General features: G+C 44.0%; 2 protein-coding genes across 7 annotated transcripts in view; both read right to left on the bottom strand.

Annotated features, from left to right (window-relative positions):
- LOC118310648 (retinal-specific phospholipid-transporting ATPase ABCA4-like) overlaps positions 1–1177 on the bottom strand; it is a 35350-nt gene extending 34173 nt beyond the window's left edge. For both annotated transcript variants that reach the window (XM_035633760.2, XM_035633759.2), the window contains exon 1: positions 600–1177. The gene's annotated coding sequence lies outside the window, so the exon portion shown is untranslated. The remainder of the gene's footprint in view (positions 1–599) is intronic.
- A 936-nt stretch (positions 1178–2113) lies between these two features.
- The window catches only part of LOC118310649 (rho GTPase-activating protein 29), a 31882-nt gene continuing 15535 nt past the window's right edge, over positions 2114–18460 (bottom strand). The window contains exons 3-22 of one of the 5 annotated variants that reach the window (XM_035633763.2): positions 17950–18093; positions 13831–13927; positions 13464–13536; positions 13140–13200; positions 12365–12508; positions 12191–12255; positions 11920–12030; positions 11420–11500; positions 10811–10981; positions 10545–10682; positions 9880–10067; positions 8639–8808; positions 7931–8065; positions 7313–7411; positions 6522–6685; positions 6191–6379; positions 5884–6021; positions 5422–5660; positions 4610–4910; positions 2114–3964 (exon numbers count right to left, since the gene is read on the bottom strand). In XM_035633763.2, coding sequence (XP_035489656.2) covers positions 2822–3964; positions 4610–4910; positions 5422–5660; positions 5884–6021; positions 6191–6379; positions 6522–6685; positions 7313–7411; positions 7931–8065; positions 8639–8808; positions 9880–10067; positions 10545–10682; positions 10811–10981; positions 11420–11500; positions 11920–12030; positions 12191–12255; positions 12365–12508; positions 13140–13200; positions 13464–13536; positions 13831–13927; positions 17950–18093 — 3851 coding nt within the window. In that variant the 3' untranslated portion in view covers positions 2114–2821. The other 4 variants (XM_035633762.2, XM_035633764.2, XM_035633765.2 and 1 more) reach the window with 4 other exon arrangements.

The following is an 18460-nucleotide window of genomic DNA, read 5'->3' on the forward strand; positions in this document are numbered from 1 at the left end:
TAGAGGAAAATCAAAGTTGGTATAACAATAAAAACAAGTAAACTGGAAAGCTGAACATCACTATAACATACAAACATGAACCTGTAAACCTGATTGGTACCAAAAAAAAAAAAAAAAAGCAATTTGTAACTACTAACGCAGGCTTGTTCCAAAAACACGAATCGACGTGGGAGAACAAAGAACACAATCCCGTCTACAGGTTGTGCGCAGGTGGCCTCAGAAAATGTCGGACGCGATGAGTAATTTGTTTTGGCGCGACGTGCGCTATAGATTTGCTGCGGGCGGCCACACCGAGGACGAGGGGACACGAGCAGTTGTCTGGGGGAAAAACAAGAGACTATAAGAGGAGGGCAGAGGACCATCATTACGTGACATCGCCTCATTACTCAAAGTGTAATGAGGCGATTGCACAGGACAGGACTTCCCTTGCACAAGACTGATAGAAATGTGTGGAAATCTATTGGCTAATGTGTCTCAGTACAAAATAAAAAGAGACTGGGAGTAAATCTAGACATTTAAAACATAGTAATTCAACAGCCCTATACCTGTCAACTTTCATCATCAACAGATATTAAAAACATTTAAATCCTCATCCTTACCTGTTTAACGGAGCGATATTGAAGTTGCCCGACATCTAGACAAGGGTGTTCACAAACAGGCCGAAGGAACGGGAAAAAAACATTAAGCGAAGGTAGAGTAGCTGCGTATGTCTCCTATAGCTGCCCACACACTCTCTCTCTCTCTCTCTCTCTCTGTCTCTCTCTCCCTCCTCTGTCTCTCTCTCTCTCTCTCTCTCTCTGTCTCTCTCTCCCTCCTCTGTCTCTCTCTCTCTCTCTCTGTCTCTCTCTGTCTCTCTCTCCCTCCTCTGTCTCTCTCTCCCTCCTCTGCCTGCAGGTCAGCAGCACTCCTAATCTGATTGCTCTAATCTCCCAGCTCAACACGGGCCGGCAGAAAAAGGACAGCAGTCATCCATTTCGAGGCGAACGTAAGGGGTTGGGGGTTGTGGGGTATCTGCTCGAGAGGATGCGGGGAGTCCTGGCGGAGAGACGGACTGTCCTGTGGTAGAGGGGAGAGGGGGGGTCGCTACAGGTCAGAGCCGCACAACAGTGTTTGGGATCCACCTGCAGAGTCATTGTTAGGCCTTCAGCTAAACACTGACAGAGTAAATCAGAGTTTTGATTTAGACTCGGCGGGCGGGCGGGCGGGAGGGAGGGAGGGAGGGAGGGAGGGAGGGAGGCGGTCCGGGTTCCGCGGCGACCGAAGTGAGTCACAAGCTCAGAGCAGCTCGACAAGGCGGGGCGGGTGACGCGGGTCGGTCAGGTCGGGAGGATGCGAAGCCTCGACAGAGGCACAGTGAAACCACTTGCACCTGCTGTGAACTGAGGGGGGAACTCGAGGTTCAACTCAGGGCATAAATAATTCACTGAGAGGAAACTCACAGTGGCAAACATGTTTCAGATGAGACAGTTTAAAAACACTGGAACAGACCAGAAACAAAGAGTCCATTAATCGATTAACACTTTGATTCACCGCTTTTGTTGTTTCCTTATAACTTTCAAGAAGTTTCCTGGAAAGAGACAAGCACACAATTCAACATGCCAAAATTAAAGTCTAAAAATGGGTGAATTACTGTGTTCTTTCTGGGAAATCGTTGGAAATATTTTTGGAAAAATCCTGTTTTTGTAAGATAAAGTGTTATCCTCAGTTTTGTCATCACTGCAAATTGAATTGATTTGAGTTTCGGTCTGTTGGTCGGAGGAGAAAGTAATTTGAAGACATGAATTTATTCTTTTTTTGTCCACTAAGATCTGCCTTTTATGTATTTTTTTTTAATTTTTAAAAAACGATTAATTAAGAAATTACTTGGCAGATCAATCAGTACTTAAAATCAGCCCTGGGTCTAAAACCATTCCACTCCATCTTTCTGCAATTTGTCCAATACAGTGAAATATGACGATAATCTCATTGGATACAAGGGTGAAATACACAATAGGCTGAAACATGGTAAAACAAATAATAATATATACAAAATAATATATATATCAAAAATAAAATATAACTTTTTCTCTGTAGCCCTGAAATCTTAAAGAAAAACACTGAACTGGAGCAGGAATAACAGTTTAAAAGTACAATTTTTAATTTGCAGCAAGAATTGTTGCTTGTCATTTTTTCTTCCGTATGGTCACAATGTCGCGATGAGACAAAAACACTGTGACAAAACATGCAGGATGTATGAATGAATAATAAAAAACGTAAACAGATACATAAGGCTTATATATACTGAAGAACAAAAAGACAAAATGTACCAATCACAGGCCGCAATGGAAAAAAACTCCAATGGATAAAATGTTGAATTCTTTAAAATTAAGAACCTTATTGTTAAAAATCATCTATTCCTTGTGGAATAAAATACAAAATTGAGCAAATGTTTAACAACGAAGGCAACATTAAAAATTTTAACCTGTATTAAGTGCATTGTGTGATTACAATAAAATATAATTTTTGAAACAAATCAAACATTGAGCAAGGCTTAATATTTTTTTTTTTACATACAGAAATCAAATAATGTGGCTGGCAAGTTTTTCTATGACGTAAAAAAAAAATATTTGCACTTGCTTGTTTTTGAATGCTTTGACTAACCACTGTTGACTTCAACATGTAAAATAGAATATATTAGTACTTATAACACTTTCATGGTTTATTTTCACCAACTATTATTTTCCTCCCGCTCTCAGCTTGTTGATAAAAACGTCTCCCCCCCAGATACACTATGGCACGGATACATTTATATGTACAGATATAATATGATTTTTTTTTGGCATCAGACAAAATGAGCCTCTCTGTGCTCAAGCTCCTGCTGCCGCCGAGGTCGCAGTCTTTGGTAGACGGGTTTAGTCTCGCTAGGGCTGAGGTCGTCGGGGCTGCTCGGGGGAGGGGACTGTGGGGGCGACAGGGTGACGGAGGTCAGGACGTCGATGGCGCTGTCAGTGGAGTCCTGGGTCTGGAGCTGTGTGTGGGGGGGGCTCGTCGGGGCAGGGGACGGGGTGACTACCTGATCTGGGTAACTAGGGGCGAGTGCGGAGGTGGTGGTGGTGACGGTGGTGACGGTGGTAGTCCAGTTCGGTAGCGTCCGAGCTCTGCTGTTTATGGAAACAGGGGGATGGTAGAAGGTTCCAGGGGGAGGCTGTAGAGTCCTCGGCGCCCTGAGCGTCAGCGGGAGGTTTGATGAGCTGCTGGATTCGCCGACTGACTTGTCCGTGTCTGCGTTTTCCCTTTTTGAAGTCAAAACGGGCTTCACCGACAGGGTGTAGGGGTTGTTGGAGAAGATGGTGGTCAAACTAGGCGTGGTGGAGACCACAGAGGCGGTGGTCAGCGTGAGAGGCACGGTCGCCTTTAGCGGCTGCACTCCGGCACTGGAAGGTGGCAGGTTGGCCACGATCATGGCAGTCCTGGGCGTGACATCATAGTGCTTGTACTTCCTGTCCCAGGTTCTCCTCTGCATCGTCTGCGTGTCGATGAACGGTGTGATGTAGTAGGTGCTCACTCTGGACGAGCCGCTCTGCCGTGACTTTTCCGGCTCTGGTACCTCCTGGATGGTTTCGGCCGCGCTGTCCCGCTCAGTCACGTCGGCGCTGGCGGCGGCGTTGCGATGATTCCTCTCGACGAGCTGAGCAGGGGCGGGCAGGCGCTCCAGCGGCATGCTGATCGGCCGGGCCGCGTGTCTGGTGCGCTGCGTGCGCAGCTGGACCTTTGGCTGGACCGCATTAGCATTGGATGGGCTGGTGATGCTGGGACGGCCGAAGACTAATGTCGACCTCTGGACGTCTCCTCCACTCGAAGTCTGGATCCCGTTGAGTTGGGCCGAGGAGTCTGTCCTGTCCGTCCCCGGCTGGACCTCGTGCACCTCGTCCAGGATATGTGAGGATGGGATAACGGACGAGTATCTTTTGTACACTTTGGCACTCTGGAGGAACATTACAAAACAGGTGTCAGTGCATCATGTAACAATCAGCAGTTAAGGAAGTGAATTCATTTACGTAATAAGATAATACATTTTATATTTCTTACAAATAAAAACAACTGTTTGTCTCATTTCTCTCTTCATTTCAAAATGAAAACGATCTCCATCCAGACGAGCGTTTTAGCTATTAACACTCCTGAAGAAGTATATCATGTGACCCTTCATGTAAACTGGGCATGTGCTTGCCGTTGTAAACAGGAAGCAGATTGTCTACTATGCAGTCGCTTACTTACAGAAAACACTACGAAAGAGAGACAACAATAATGAAGACAAGGGTTTTTCTTTTCTTGGACAGACAACGAGGTGGAAACCGCCACTGACATTACAAAGTTTTGCCTTCACCGCTGGCAGTCGAGTCGTGACTGATATGAACCAGGAAGTGAATGAGGGTGAGGGTCATTGTTTCTGTTTTTTCCCCCGCCCATACTTAAATGCAGCCCCGGTGTTTTCGAACTAAAATGGGGCGAGCAGCGTTTCCAAAATCCTCAGTTTTAGGCGCTCGAAAACTCTGGAGTAGTGTGGACGGCCTCACATTCTGTATAAAGTGACGTGAGATCAGCATCACCAACACCCCGAGGCCCTCCTCACCTCTTTGATGTCCATCAGGGAGGCCGAGTGTCTGCTGAGCCGCTGCAGCTTCTCCTGCGGGGTGAGCCTGGGCGACCCCTGGCCAGCGGCGGCGATGTCGGAGCCGGGCAGAAGCGACGCCTCGAAGACCGTTTGGAAGTGTCGCACCAGCAGCTCCACCATCAGCGCCTGGTAGGGGTAGTCCACCAGGGAGGACAGGGACACCTCGGCGTCCGTCTGCCGGGGCTTCACCAGCGTGGGGCCGAATATGATGCCCAGGTTGCTCGCCGTCATCTTGTTCTCTTCCGCCTGCTCCGCCACTCTGCGGTAAGTAGAGAGTGATCGTTAGGTTCATTTATAAACACATGTTTTTCAGGCATCATTTGTGTATTTATCAGAAGTTTGAAGTTAGACTAATATTCTCCATTGTCTCCTTAATTAGGTTTTAGAGATGGGCCAATCAGCGTTGCCTGTGACAAGATGTGAGTGAACATTTTGCTGAAAATGAAACCTGAAAAGTCGGCAAGTCACCCATTCAAAAACAATCAAGAACATCAAATGACAGCAACTTCTAGGCTAGAAAGTCATCAAATTTAAATAAAAATGAAATGAACTTTTAAAAATATCCCCATGTGTCAGATTTGGGGGTAAAATAACAAGACAAAAAAAGACTATGAATACAGCATGAGTTCTATGTTCTTTGTACAACTTCCTCTGTGCTTTAGGGAAGTTTCCCTTTACCAATGTGTCTTTTGAGGAAGTCTGCATATCAGAGTATTTTTGCAGAGATTAAAAGACAAATCCTCACGATTGTCTTTGTTTCCAGCCCTTACCTGCTCAGGTGAGCTATGAGGAAGCGCAGAGTCCTGTAGTTGGCCGCGGGCAGTTGTCGGAGCAGATCCCGGATCTTGAAAAGGACTCTGTTGAGCTGCGCGCTCGGGCCTCCGCCGCCTTTCGCGTCCGCCTGGGTGCTAGATGGTTTGTCGGCCTCTTCTACGATCGCTCTCTGACACTCCTTGGACAAGCCAATGATGTCGTTGTAGTATCGATACTGGATCAGCGGCTCTGGTAACTGTTTGAAAGGAAACGTTTGACGAGCTTTGTGCTTTTAGCAGTGGAAATGTCTTAAAGGCTTGTTTTAAATTATAACTTATATAAGCTCCAAAGTTTCAGGTTAAGTTAAAGAATGACAGTAAACGCATCTTTTACTTCCTGCTTTGCTGACTCATCCCATTTATAATGATGTTACCAAAATATCTAAGCATTTATACTCCCAGTAAGCATTTGAGACGGACCTGTCTAAGGTAGAGTTTGAGGACATTGCTGATGTCATGAGGTGAGAGGTCAGACAGCTCGACTAAGTCCTTCCCATTTTCAAACGCCTGACAGAGCTTCTCAACGCGGGATTTGGCCCCGTTCACACGATAAATCCCCTGTGAGGAAAAATAAACAGGTGCAAATGATCAGCACATTTGTAGCATGATGCAAAATCAAAGTCTAGCACTCAAACTATGGTGTTTAAGGTCACATAAAAAATGTGAAGACATTGTAAACCAAGATATCAAGTGATAAATATTAATACCTTCATAAAACTGACTTTACCTTGATGTTGAGGGCTCGACTCTCGATCTCGGACGTGCACTTCTTGATGATGAAGGGGATACCGTCTGCACTGTTTTTCGATGCTTGGGCAAAGTCGATGCCAAACAGTTGGAGTCTGCCCTGCAGCTTTTTGTGGCCACACTGGATGGCAAGCGTCTCTAGACACTTCTTGTGGCAGGCCAGGGAGCACTGGTGAGAGATAATCACCGTCAACGAAACCCCGACACTGAGTGGTTGATGAATACTAAAGACTAGTGGATGAAAACGTTTAGTGGTCTGCTAATATTTATTGTAAATAAATATGAAAAAAATGTTTGTGTATGTATTATACCTCTTCGCACTCAGCTCCATGGAAAACTACTAGACTGTCGCATTCCCTGCATTTAGACGGCGCTCGCAGTTTTCTCAGCTTATGGGTTTGAGCAGCTTTGGACATCTGAGCGTTTCGGAAGGGGCCGGGAGAGCTGGCCGTCTCGGTCACCATCTCTGCCAGACCTGAAAAATCACATCAGCTGATGAGGGCAGCTTAATGGACGGGCGGAGTTCTTGTACACATCTAGTTATTACTCAAACAGTAGCTCGGAGTGGTTTTCCTTTGCGAATTTTGAGTCAAAATCCAATTCAGGAAAATTACAATTCTAAATTATCGGAAAGCCAGAAGAGAAAGATGAATTTAAGATATGATAATAAGGATGAAACAAGCGGACATGGTGTAAGGGCACATGAAGAATCCCTGAAGGCTTTTACATAGTTGAATTATATTGCTACTGAAAAACAGAAAGCTATTAATTTACTACCTAACGCACAATTATATTGTAATTCTCATGGAAAAGTAGGTCAAACATAGGAAAGTGGTCTGCCGCTTCAATTAACAATGAGATAATAAACGTGCGCATTAACTGGAAGAGTTCAGCACAGATACAGGAAGTGTGAGCTGAGGCTACAAGCCAAAACCAACATGACCCCCTTCTGAGAAACCCCCCCCCCCGCGCTGTACATAAAATCCACCAGAGTCAGACCAATGCAATAGTGCTACGAATGTGTGAAGTGTGCAGTGATCTCTCACTATTTCTCTCTCTCTCTCCCTAAGCTCCCGTCACTGACTGTCTGTGTCACACTAACCGTTGTCTGAGGGCGACGGCAGCTCCCTCTCATCCAGGTCGTCAGCAGAAGACATTGTTCCGGTAGAGGGAGTCCTGGGCAGCCGTCGTTTGAAGTCACCTGCGCAAATGAAGGAGAACGATTCATTATTAACATTAGTTTAACCAAGTGCAGAGACTCGTTGCAAAAGGCATCAGTGTGCAGTTTTACAATAGACTGGCACAAGGACAATATTGCAGTCAACCACAAAGAACAGGTAAGCAGTGATTCTCTGCATGTGTTCATTTAAATGTTGACTTTTTCATAGCTTCGCACTACATGGGAGTGACAGACAGTGTCAGTTGTAGAGGGAAGTACAGGACGAGATGAGCAGTTTGTGGGTCTGGTGTATAATGAGGAAGTTAAACAAAATTTTATAATATAAACTTCTGTACCATGAGTGCCTTCATTCTCCATCAGCTTTGTTGTGATTTGCTTTTCAAAATGGAGTTATTTTCTCTTTTCAGTCTTCATATGATTTGGGTGCTTTTCCCCTCAATCTTTGCCCCTGCTTTCAATATTTCAACATTTCTGACTAAATTCCTCATAAGTAATATTTCTAGAAAAATTGTTTATAAATTGTTGTAAAAATCCTCATACCTGGACTGGCTGTGGGGGAGTCCATGGACCTCGACTCGCTGCTGCCTCCAGCACTCTCTGAGTCACTGCACATCCCGCCCTGGCTTCCTTGGCTGCTGGACGCCCAGGCTCTTTGCGAGGCCTGGCCCCTCAACCCTACAAGAAAAAATACAGGGCACCACAACATGAAAACAAAACACAAATGTAGAAAGATGGCACTACCCACTTTTATGATATTCCTAGCAGTTGCTGCAGTTATTTTCAGAGATGAGCATTCACACAGTTATTCCAGACTTACGGTGAGTAAGCAACACACAACTCAAACTGTTTTGATTATAGTCGTGAGAAAATTCCCATGACACAGAACAGTCCTTGAGAGGATCATATAAAGATACAGGCAGGTTTGTAGAATCATCTGACCCTCCAGCAACAATACTAAAATAGTACCACATCCATGAAGGAAAAATGTGAAAATTGTAAATATGTGAAAATTACAAGTATTATTACATAGTGTTATTATCTAGTATTTTAGTGTAATTGTATCAAGTACTGGCAGTCAGAATTTGATTATATGCTTGTGCATATACAGTATGTTATTATTCAATTTGTAAAAGTAGTCATCAAATGACGGCGTCTCTAAAGTCTGCTGAAAATCATAGTACTTGCAAATAAAGAGGCTCTCCTTGTTTTGAGATGTGATCGTGACTCGTGTACATCTGAATAACACACCTTGTATGTCTGTGCTGCTGTCGGACCGCCGCTCGCCGATCTTTGCCGACCGGTGCGAGGGAATGTCCACTTCGTCTCCGCTCAGCACGTCACAGGAGGTGATGGACCCCTGCGACAGGTTGCCGTGGGAGGAATGAGAGCTGCCCACTGACCTTTTGTTGAACACAAACCTGGGGAAATAAAATCAGCGTTTTAAGGTCACACGTGATGAAGCTGACTGTGAAGCAAGATTTTCAATTTTTCCAGAATTATTATATCACACAGGGTGAAACCGCGGCAGTTTGACCGTATTGTTCTCAGCCATTATTTCAGCTTTCATTTTCTGGCGTGTAATCTGTTTTGCTATCGCCTACTGCAAAGACTTCTAGCAAGTTATCTACTTGGGCTACATCCATACTACCACAATCTCCATTCAGACGAGCGTTTTACCTCTGTATAAATCCCTGTCCATACTAACATACATGAAAACGTAAAACACGTGACCATTCATGTACACTGGTCATGTCGGTTCCTGTGTAAACAGGAAGTAGATCGTCTACTCTGCAGTCGCTCACAGCTGAGCTGCTTACATACAGAAAATTAAGATGAGGGTTAGGTGTTCTTGATTTACAATGTGAAGGTTTATTCATTCCTTAGTTCTTAACAAATGTTGCTCAAAGTCCATGTGTAACTACCTAAGCTACAACAACGTTCCTCTGCTACATCAATTCAGAAAACAAAGTGATAAAGGTTTGCTTTATTTTCTCGGCAGCAGCGAGCCAAACTCTCACGCTCACAATCTCCCCTGCTGCATTTCAGCCTGCGCCACAGATATTTCCTGAGGAAGGGCAACAAATTCAACACGCATTCTGTCTCTCCTTGGTTCTCCCTCTCTCGCTTCCTACCACTCTGACTCACTTTTACCTTGGCCGAAAGGAGAACTAAGTGACTTCTAAACGGGTGGGAGCAACTTCCAAGCTATGTCGAAACATGGCTCTTTGAAACTGGAATTTAATCCAAAATGACCTAAAACAAATATAACTACATGACTTCATGGACAACACAGACCGTCTGATGTTTTAAGCTGCATGTGCAAAAATCCGCCCCATGACCCAAGTGTTTAAACTATTGTAAACCGTCGCACAGTAGTGTGGCAAGCAGATTTCATCATACTTGCACAAAGCTGACGAGCTTAAGTGGGACTGTGGAGAAGTTCATTTCATGCTTTCTTAGCAGTTTTCCCAGCCGCAGTCCTCGGGTACCTGGTGTTGTCAGAGGAGATGGAGTCGGAGTGCAGCCGCTCTTTGGGCAGATGTCTGGGCAGGTTCCGGACGAACTCGGCGTAGCATTCACCCGGTTCGTACAACTTGGCGCTCTCGCTCAGGGCCTGGTAGTGTGCGGGGAGGGACACCGTCTGCGCCTGCTGCATCTGAAACCAGTTCACTGTCACCTGGAGAACGACAGATTCACAGTTAAACGTGTGAGTGACTAATTGACTGAGTGAAAAATTGTTCTGGTGATTGTAAATAGATACAAAGAAATAAACAGAAATACAGGCATGTGTAGCATGTTGTCATTACTCAATTCTGTGGACTGAATTCAATTACCCACTTCCATTTTAAGTATACGGACTCGATTTGAGCGACAACCAATGTAAAAATGCTTGTTTTTGTTACGTTGATGTCATTCAGTTAGCCTAGAAATACCTTAAATTGGACTACCCAAGCATTTTCCAATTTGACCTTAAATACAAATCTATGAAATTAAAAAAAATATCTTCGGGTGTTAAAATTTCTTGTTGTGGGGCAACAATTTTTTCTACCATAGTATCATGCACTGTACCTTTAAGATATGCATTTATATCACAAACACTGTATTAAATATAAAATGTTATGATTGAAATCCAGTTTCCTTTCTGTGCACTCACAGCTTTGAGTGTGAGGTCACACTGGAAGACCATCTCTCTGATCTGTGTGAGGATGGTGCTCTTGGCATTGGCCAGATCCATCCTCCTGACGCCTGCGTCAGCCATACAGCTCTGGTACTGGTCCTGCGCCTCCTCCGCCTGGCCAAAACACAATGGATTCAGAGAACGTGTGAGATGGTGGGAAATTAGACATAAATAAGTACATGTGCAGGATTTTCAACTGCAACGCGCAGCTGTAAAGACAGATGTCAGATCAATTTGCCTACCTTCTGCAGAGCCTCCTCCTCCAGCCTCCTCTTCTTCTCCAGCTGTTTGTTGCCAGCGTTATTGGACTGCTCCTCCTGGGACCGGTTGGTAGACAACTGGGCTTTCTGGTACTCCTCTCTCCTCTGGGCCTTGAGCGCTCGCGCTTTACGCAACGTCACATCTGCCTCTTGCTGCCGACACCACACGGACACAGGACGATGTGATTAAATTGTGGTTGTGAGGTACGGTTATTTTTATTTTAAATCAGACACACCTTTGTGGCTGATCAACCGTGCATGTGAAGGGACACAACCAGGCCCATTGTGAAGTCTTTAATTAATATTAATCAATGAAACAAACACTGCTATGAGAAATGAGTTGAGCAGAAAAAAAGAAACCACTGGTTTGTCCTTTCCAATGATGTGCTGATGCAAATGCCAAATGACTGTATGGAATCAATTGAATCATGTTGACATGTATGAATCTGACAATCCTCTGGCTGGCTCACAACATTAACTGTGGAATGCTGATCAGCCTCTTATATAAAGAGGACGACTGTTGACACTGTTGCTATTGAGCTCACGGTAATCATCTACTAGTATGTAACTATATGGGGACTCTTTACATACCATTTTCCTTTGTTCCCTCTGCCAGAGCTCCTTGATGTCTTTCCTCAGCTTGTCTAGTTCATTCTTTCGAGCAAAAAGAGGCTGAGAACAGACGGAAGATCAACGATTACAATGAGGGATTTCAACACGTTTATTGTCAAAAAGCTTTACTCAAAAGGAAAAATCATAGAGTTTAGTTTTTTGTAAGGATTAGTTGGTACAATATGTAACTGACGATTAGATGCTTTCAGGGACACTGATGCAAACATACGCTTTCAACCTATCTCAACTCTAACACTTCTGTTACTGCAGTCCTTTTGTTGTGGCTAAAACAAGATGGGCTTGGAAAAAAAGACATGTTGTACATATTTTATATAATGTTACTCATTATTTAGGTGTCACCAACTCTGGCACTATGTTTCCAGATTGTTTAACATGTTAAAATGAACTCAGCAATAAATATTTTCAAGTTTTGACTCAGGGGCCCTGCGTGAGCCACAGTCTACTTCTTCTTCTCTTACCTGTATGAATTTGTTGGTTTGCAGAGCCATTGCAGTTTGAATAAGCAGCTGGTTGAATTCAATGTCCTTCTTGAATGTGGAAACGTAGATGTCACTGAATGGCATGTAGTCCTTGGGATGAATGAAATAAAATTAAATATATATATATACTGTATTTCCCCCAATTAAAATTTGCCATAAACTTCTTTTTTTGTCACCAAAGATGAAGATTAACAATTAGAAGAATTACACACTACCAATAAAATCAGCATTTTGAATCAGCTTCGGTTACCTGTTGACTGGCCAGGGACTTTGCAGACTCTGCCATTTTGGCATAAATTTTTGCATACTCAATATCTGAAAGAGAAAAAAAATACATACAAAAGGGGAATGAATTATTTATGTCTGTAATCAATGACAACTATGGGATACCAGCATGTCGCTGTCGATAGTCTCGGTGTCTCACCCATCGCCATTCTTTTCTCCATCCAGGCCAGAAGTTCTTTAATGTACTTGGACCAGGCCTTGGCGTAGAGCAGCGCAGACTCCACCCCGCTGTCATTCTTCAGCAGAGTCAAGTCAACTTCCTCCTCCCGTGACAACGGCACCTCTGGGCCTGCGGAGTCAGCAGAGGGGAGACACACGTATCAAAACAGAGTGAATAGAAACACATGGTATCAAGAAAATTGCCAAGTGCTGGATTGATGTGTCTCAGCTCTACTATTTCAACAGATGTGTGTGGGTGGTAAATGAGGGTTAAAATAAAACTATGAAGTAACTGAAGTTTACAGTGGAGGCGGATATAAAAGTGCCGGGTGTCTTTAAAGTCCAAACAGCATTATTTTGTTTTTATTAGTAAAACTGGGACGCCGCTCTAGCAGCGGGCCCGCCATCGGATTCAACACAAATCCCATGTGTTGCCCATCCCACACGGAACTACGGCTAAACAGGCGAAGAATGTCAGATATGTGGTCGGAGAGGGAGAAAATGAGCAGCTAGTATGCAAAAAGCAGCAGAAATAACAGGAGTGGAAGCCGAGGTTTAGGGCGGGTCTACCTCAGGCATTCAAGAATCCAAGGCCTTAATCACAAAATGACACCCTGGGCCGCTCTGGGCTAAAACCGTGGCCGCTGACTGATTTGTAAAGCAGCCATTAATGGCTATTTTACTCAGAGTAAATATTTTTTTTCAACACCCTTTGTGCCTGTGATGTAAACTGACAAAAAGTGAATAACACTTACCCACGAGGTCACTCTTCTCTGAGACATATCCCTCAGGATCCAGAGAGAGGTTGTCGTAAGACTGTGAAAAAGCAATTTTAAATTTAAAAGGAGGGGAAAGCAGACGTACAATCAAAGTCAGACATCAGACGGAGCTGGGCTCTCAACACGCCAATTAAGAACAGAACGCAAAGTCTTTGAGGCTCTCTTTAAACGGAGGCATGGTGAAATTGCCGCTTTAGTGCACCCCTTTGAAAACTGTCATGTTTCAAAACAAAGCTTTGAAAAGACAAAAAAGAAACGGGCTGGCCTGAAAGATGGGAATGGAAAAGGCCGGTGTCTCACCCTGCTTTTCCTGGTCTGGGGGATCCCCAACCCTGAGCCGCTGTCCACATCTCCCATAAGGAAGTCAGAAACTCTGTGGGGCAGATGTGTAGACGCAGATGTATGTGTCAAAGGCACAGTTTCATGTGGTCAGAGCTGCAATGCACTCAGTAACGAGAAGGCGTTCAGGCTGTCACGTATGGGGTTAGTCAAACCGATTCCTCAGGCAAAGGAAATGGCTGAAAACATAGATATAGGCCTGAAAGATTATTAAGTTAGGCTGGCTCACATCTGTTGCCCAGAATGAACAACACTTTTTCTCGTCAGTTACACAAAACAGTCATAAAAGTCCAGTGGTGTTAACAAGGCAAACAAACGTTGTACTCACACATTGCCGAACGTGAATGCCAAAGTGTCAATGGACGTGTGTATCTCGCCGAATATAGCCTTTTTGTTTTCTGGGTTCACTTCCTTGAAGTTAACGCCTGTGGAGAGTGATAAAGTACAAAAGAACTTCAGCTAAAATTAAAAGCTGCAGAACCAGATTATGTTTAATCCATCATTCAACAGAGGTATTTAAACAACCGGGCCTGTGTGTTGGTGGGCTGTGAAGTGTTACCCACAGATGTTATAAACACATGGTCAACAGATCAAACAAACGACATGCAAGATAAAAACAAAAACATGATTTCATTTTTAAACCGACCACCGCGAACACTTGTAATTTGCCATGTAGAGGTAATGTTGTTGTTTTTTGGATTCTGCTGCAATCAAAATCAATTCAGATCATACTTAACCACTGGGAGAGATTTATCGGCTGTACAAGATATAGATATCCAAAATGTCTTCTGAAGCAGCTTCAACGATATTCAGAAACAATCCCAAACTTTCCCTCCTTGGTTCCCATATGTTACAATTCTACAGGTCATCTTTCATGTTGATCATACGCAAAAAAATATCAAAATCCCAATCAATCGCACACGTTCTTTGCTTTGAGCTCTATTGTCGGCGAGACGTCCAGATATTTTCGATACCCGAAACTTGACAAACCTCTGCAAAACGTGACAGCGGCGCTTTGCTTCTCAGGAAACAGTTTACTCAGCGAGAGGACATTTGCAGCAAGCCGTCGGAGGAACTGAAGACACAGGCAGCGAAATCCGACTACTTCCTGTCTGCCCCGAAACAGGAAACACTCACACAGCTTGAGTTCTGTGACATGTACCACGATAGACAGCTGTGACCAGACTCACCTTCTCTTTCTGTCACCTGGTGTCACCGTCTAGTAACCGGGACCCCCCAAAAAACAACAACAATGTGAATCAGTTCCTGGTAAGAGGAAAAAAATAAGAGCTCGAACGAGTTCCAGTTCTGAGACTGCTATCTAGCATGTGTGCTTCCGTTTACGAGCGTGAAATCAATCCATGTGAGTGGTGGCTTGAAAATAATGAATTCCCCGCTCATGAAGAAGCACAGAAATGTCATGGCCGCGTTGGTCGTGGAGACTTTCCCCGCGTTCCAGGGAGACACAAAAGGAGAGGAGACACAAAAAGAGAGGAGACGCAGCGGTTGCGAGCCTCCCTGCCGCGCGCCTCCCTGGCCCTGAATGCTCGCGTACAACTCCGCGCTGACTTCTTCCTCAGGACATCCTGTGGATCTCACAACAATGATTCCAGAGCTCTGCCCCCCTCTTGTCACAATTGAAATATGGAAACTGCATCATTCAAGTACAGGGGCCATTGTTTTCTCACGGTTGAGCCGTAACTGGGACAATTAACCCCTTAGAAGAAAAAAAAACCTCGAGTGAGTTAGAGCACGTCTGACAGTTTTTAAGTCTCTCGTGATATGAAAATAATTTCTCTGGTGTGAGGCCAGCACAAACGTTTACGGAAATATAATGGGTTTATTAGTAGGGTAAACTAAGGATCGTTAAAAATGCAGAAAAGATCCTCCATTGTCACGGAACAGCATGCTTTTCTTAGATCAATTAAATAAACCAACACTGCATTAATCTGCACGCAGACTGAAAAATTATTTTGGCCTGCGCACACATGATTGATCGCTGTAAACAAATACACGCTGTCAGCTGCCAGCATCTCCTCTGGACAAAGGGGGACAGAAAGCAGGGAAAGAATTTCAACAAGTCGAGGAGGTTGACACTTATTGCAGCGCCTCGCAGTTTTTCCAGCAACATGACGGGAAAATGAACGCTCGCTTAAAACGTGAGCAGGAAAGAAACCTCGTCCGTGTCTGGTTTGGGCCAACTGCAAAGATCCTTTCTTTTAAGACACACATACGGAGAAGAAGAAGAACAAAGAAACCATGCTCATTACACAGCTGAGTGGAGCAGAACCTGTTCTCGACATTTACAAGTTTATTCAGATGTGTCTACAGTGTCAAATCGGAAAAACAATGGAAGGAGAATAGCTCGAGTGGATGAACATGTAATTGGCATTTGAAACTGGTTTGGCGACTTTGCAGTAAATTCTGGCGCCTGTCCAAATGCCCCGAGTGTCATGACCAGGCATCAAAGAGAAACACGAGCCAAGAGACAACATACGCCGAGGACAGAGAGGAGCACAAGACCTGTTATCATCCAAACCCTTTGAGTTCTCATCTCTGACGTCTCACTGATTCATTCCTCTGTCGACCCACGGCAGGAACCTCTCCTCTGGTTCTCTGGCCGGGCCAGTATTGTGTTACCTCCTGGCCATTAGGGACAGTCAGGCCAGAACGTATGGTGATTAAAGGCACCCCCTTGTGGAAAGACAAATTCCCACTTGTTTCCACTTTGTCAAATGGCCACGGTCAACAACTACTACAGGACTGAATGACAATCAATCAATGGCACACACCTCTGCCATATTGTACAGTAGCATGTTTCATCTGTGTTGGGGTGTTAATGCATATTTTACAACACTTTCAGGATGCAATATCCTAAATATGAGTATTGGCAGAAACTTTGAGGGGTTCAACTTTTTTTTCCATCTCAATAAAAGATTTCAAAACCTCGACTGTACATCAGCTGATACTGGGAGCTGACTGGAAACATGTTTTCCGTTTCTACCCAAATCCCCCCAAAAACCCACTCCACCTCACTGCACAAAACCTTATTGGAATTCTTTTTATGTGAGTTACTGTGACGCCTGAAATTACAGTCAATTTACAGTTTTTTTTTAGTACTTGAGTTTGTCCTAGATGTTTTCTGGAAATTGCAGACTTCCAACATGCTTTATGAATGAGTGTATGAATGTTAGAAAATCTTTAGTTATTAGAAAGAATTTGCTTGATGTCATTTCCCATCCTGTCAGTGACAAAACAGTCTGTCCTATTATTGGTCCCAACCATGCCAATTAATTCCTTCGGTCTAATTGGTCTAATTCCGGATCTCTTTTGTTTCCTTTGTTGTTTTGTTTCTTTTTCACCGAGTGGGCTAAACATTGCTGACATGCGTTAAAAAAAAATCTTTAAAAGTAGGACACAACTCCCATATTGAGATGGGTAGGGCTAGATCCCCAACTTGGATATGTTCATGGCACTGACTAAATTGATTACAAACTATTGAGTATCAAAAAAGGCCTTTGTCATTTGATACCTTAAGAGTAAGTATCATATGTGTCAGTGAGGCAATGGAATGCTTGTACCGGGATCTCATAATGCTGGTGTTTGGCCGTCTAATGCATCGTAACATGAGAAACATGCAGGAAAAACACTACGTTGTGCCGCACAAGTTGTAGTAAATATGTTTATTGTTTTTGTTTTAAAACTTTTTTTGCCAGTCAACCCACATTGTGGTAAATGGGTTTGTGTTTTTATGTTATGAAACTGATTTGAGTGTAAAACATTACCAAGGAGCAGAAAAATAAATATTTGTACAGTAATGCTTCATGTAATTTTATTTGTCAAAATAGATTTTTCTATAAAAATTTGCATGGAAAGGAGTATCACTTAGGAACCGGAATCTGTCAAAGGTATCTGTACTGTTGTGAACGTATTTTGTAGGACATCCAGCCACAGAAACAGGGTCGGCGAGCTGTCAGACAACCTTCAACTCAAGACACAGGGAAAAGAATGAAGGAACGTGGATGTGCTCGGCTGACGAGCTGCCAGCCAAGGGGCCTCCGCAGCCGCTGCTGCAATATGGAATGCTAATTACACCCATGTAGCCTCCGCTGTACAGATTCTTGTGTGCAAGTAGAGTGAAGAATTACTCTTGCAGTGGATCACATTTCTAGCAGAGGATGGGGGAATGGATCTGCTGAGTAAAGAATAACAACTTCCCACATGGTGACCTTTGAAAATCAAATATCTACGCCAAATGCAACCGAGCAGAACTCAATAAAACATTCCTGTGATGTAGTACGCACACTGGGTTGAAAGACGTAGTGCCTTAGTTTAAACCAGTAACACCGCATTGAGAATTCATGCCAAGACATTTGATCATCATCATCCGGGCGCCTTCACCTGCACGTCTGTGTGCGCCCACACATGTTTGTGAGATATTACTGACCTTTGACCTTGGCAATGACCGTGCCGGCCGCTCCCAGGATGTCCACCGAGTTGAGGGTCTGGTGTTTGCCGATGACCGCCTTGAGGATGCGGAGTAACTCTGCCAGGCGTTCCTGCACCACCTTCTGAAGACCCTCCAGATTCTCTGGACCGAAAAAGAAAAAGAGAGATAACGCAACAAGGTCACAAAGGTGAAGTCGTGTATCAAGATGTGACGGGAACAACAAAAGCCTGATTAAATCAGAGGAGACAGCCACAGACAGTTTGCCCCTTGCATTTTCATCTATTTTGTCACAGTCACTACCGTCACACTTGCACAATGAGTCACGGGTTAGTCAGTGACATATAAATTTTTGGCATTCCTTTAAGTGACTGGCATACATATTACTTGGCAAATACTGTCATTTTCAAACTGTGAAACTATGCTGTCATCTGTTGACTTATGCAGGCAGTTAGGCCCAGGGCAAATATACAACAGTAACAGGCTCTGTTATGTTTTATCAGTGTGTGTG

Source organism: Scophthalmus maximus, chromosome 5, assembly GCF_022379125.1.
Source record: "Scophthalmus maximus strain ysfricsl-2021 chromosome 5, ASM2237912v1, whole genome shotgun sequence".
In the NCBI taxonomy this organism is placed as follows: Eukaryota; Metazoa; Chordata; class Actinopteri; order Pleuronectiformes; family Scophthalmidae; genus Scophthalmus; species Scophthalmus maximus.